Genomic DNA, 1,667 nt, shown 5'->3' with positions numbered 1-1,667 from the left:
GTGAAATCAAGTTTCTCCTTGGAGGCTAGGATTTTGAAGTTCAGTCTCACATACTTTGGGCACATGGCCAGGAGAGATCACACACTGAGGCACATAAAATACATCATTAGCTCATGCAAGCATCTGCACGTGAATGTGACCATAGCACATTTAACTTAGAAGGATTTCGGTTTCACTTAGCTCTATTATAGTTACAAAGTTCAAAAATGTAAGCAATAGCCTTTAAACTTCACTAAATCCATCTTGTTTAATGGAATAAGATTGCTACTAACCATAAAAATACTAACATATTTTCTATCTATACACATGCACATATGTACTCTTTAGTCTGAAGAGTTTGACTTTGCTTAAATATTGAACCCATATTTAAAATAATTGCTATGAAATTAGTAAGCATACTCACCTCTACTTGTCCCTGAAGAGTTAGATGTAGGTTCTTTACTGCATCTGTAATTTGTTTGGTTTCCACATACCCAAGAACACTGCATATATTTTTCACTTCTTCAATAACATTATCCAAATTTTGCTGTAGATTATAAGATTCATATCTTACTGTTTATTGACATTGTGAGGACATTTATTTCTCTTCAAACTATCACTGTTACTAGGAAAATGACACATACCAAAATGTGGGCCCTTGCTTAGATATAAAAAGAATATTCTCAAGATTCTGTTTGTGATGTGACTTTTGCCCTAATCTGCAGCAAGAATGGTCTAAACTAAAATTATTAAGATTATACATTTGCAATTTGAAGTCCCCAGCTGATACAAACAGTAATGTGCTTGACTAATAAATGAACTTTTATAGTCATGAAGCAATTGCATCTGGTTTTGGAATCAGTGTCCAGGACAGCAAACTTATTTAAGTGAGATCCAAACAAATGCTCAGAACTTTCTGGGGAAAATGATGAAGGACATTTGTTTATCATCTAATTTCCACTGTCCTTGAAGCAATCAATGTTTCCCAAAAATAACTTGCTTCAAGTGGACTCTACTGTAATTGTTGTGTTGTTGTTATTTACCGTAGTCAGAATTGACCCATAGCTAATCCTCTGGTAGGTTTTCAGAGGCAGTTAATCACATAGGAAGAGATTGTCCATCCTTCTTCCTTGGAACGGCTGGTGGCCTCAAATTGCATGCCTTCAGGATTGCAGTGCAACTAATTGCCAGAAGTCCACCAGAGCTCCCGTAATAGCCTTTTTTTTCCTTTTTATAATTTTGCAATCACAACTGCAGACTGCCCTTAAGATAGTTATCCACATATTTTAGGCTCAAATTTCTGAGATTCTTTGATTGATATTCTGTTACAAGGTCATCATTAGTTGGAATGGACTCAACAAAAGTGGATGAATTTAGTATATATAGAAAAAATGGCAGCATTTTGAAATATGTTCCCTCTGACAGAGCCAATTCACTACAGCAAAAGATTAGTGGGAGAAAAACTTTTGTTTTATTCTATGTATTAATTATGAAAGAGGTACATATTAAATACCATATTCATTTTTTCATAGATTTATTATCAGTAGATATGTGATGTATGTGAATTTGTAAAATTCCATTATACAAATATCAGATAGCTTGATTAGAACATTATTCCAGTTTTGTAAAGTTTCTATCTGAAATAGGTTATTTACATATATTATCTTCTTTAATTTTAAACATTTTTT

General features: G+C 33.3%; 1 protein-coding gene across 1 annotated transcript in view; it reads right to left on the bottom strand.

The window, feature by feature from the left end:
- PIK3C2G (phosphatidylinositol-4-phosphate 3-kinase, catalytic subunit type 2 gamma) overlaps positions 1-1,667 on the bottom strand; it is a 576,625-nt gene that overhangs the window by 499,862 nt on the left and 75,096 nt on the right. Inside the window, exon 8 of the mRNA XM_006888484.1 lies at positions 404-526. Coding sequence (XP_006888546.1) covers positions 404-526 — 123 coding nt within the window. The remainder of the gene's footprint in view (positions 1-403; positions 527-1,667) is intronic.

This window comes from Elephantulus edwardii, unplaced genomic scaffold (assembly GCF_000299155.1).
Source record: "Elephantulus edwardii isolate Elephantulus edwardi_28Jun2011 unplaced genomic scaffold, EleEdw1.0 scaffold00067, whole genome shotgun sequence".
NCBI classification, from domain to species: Eukaryota; Metazoa; Chordata; class Mammalia; order Macroscelidea; family Macroscelididae; genus Elephantulus; species Elephantulus edwardii.
This window is presented reverse-complemented; position numbering and strand designations above follow the sequence as displayed.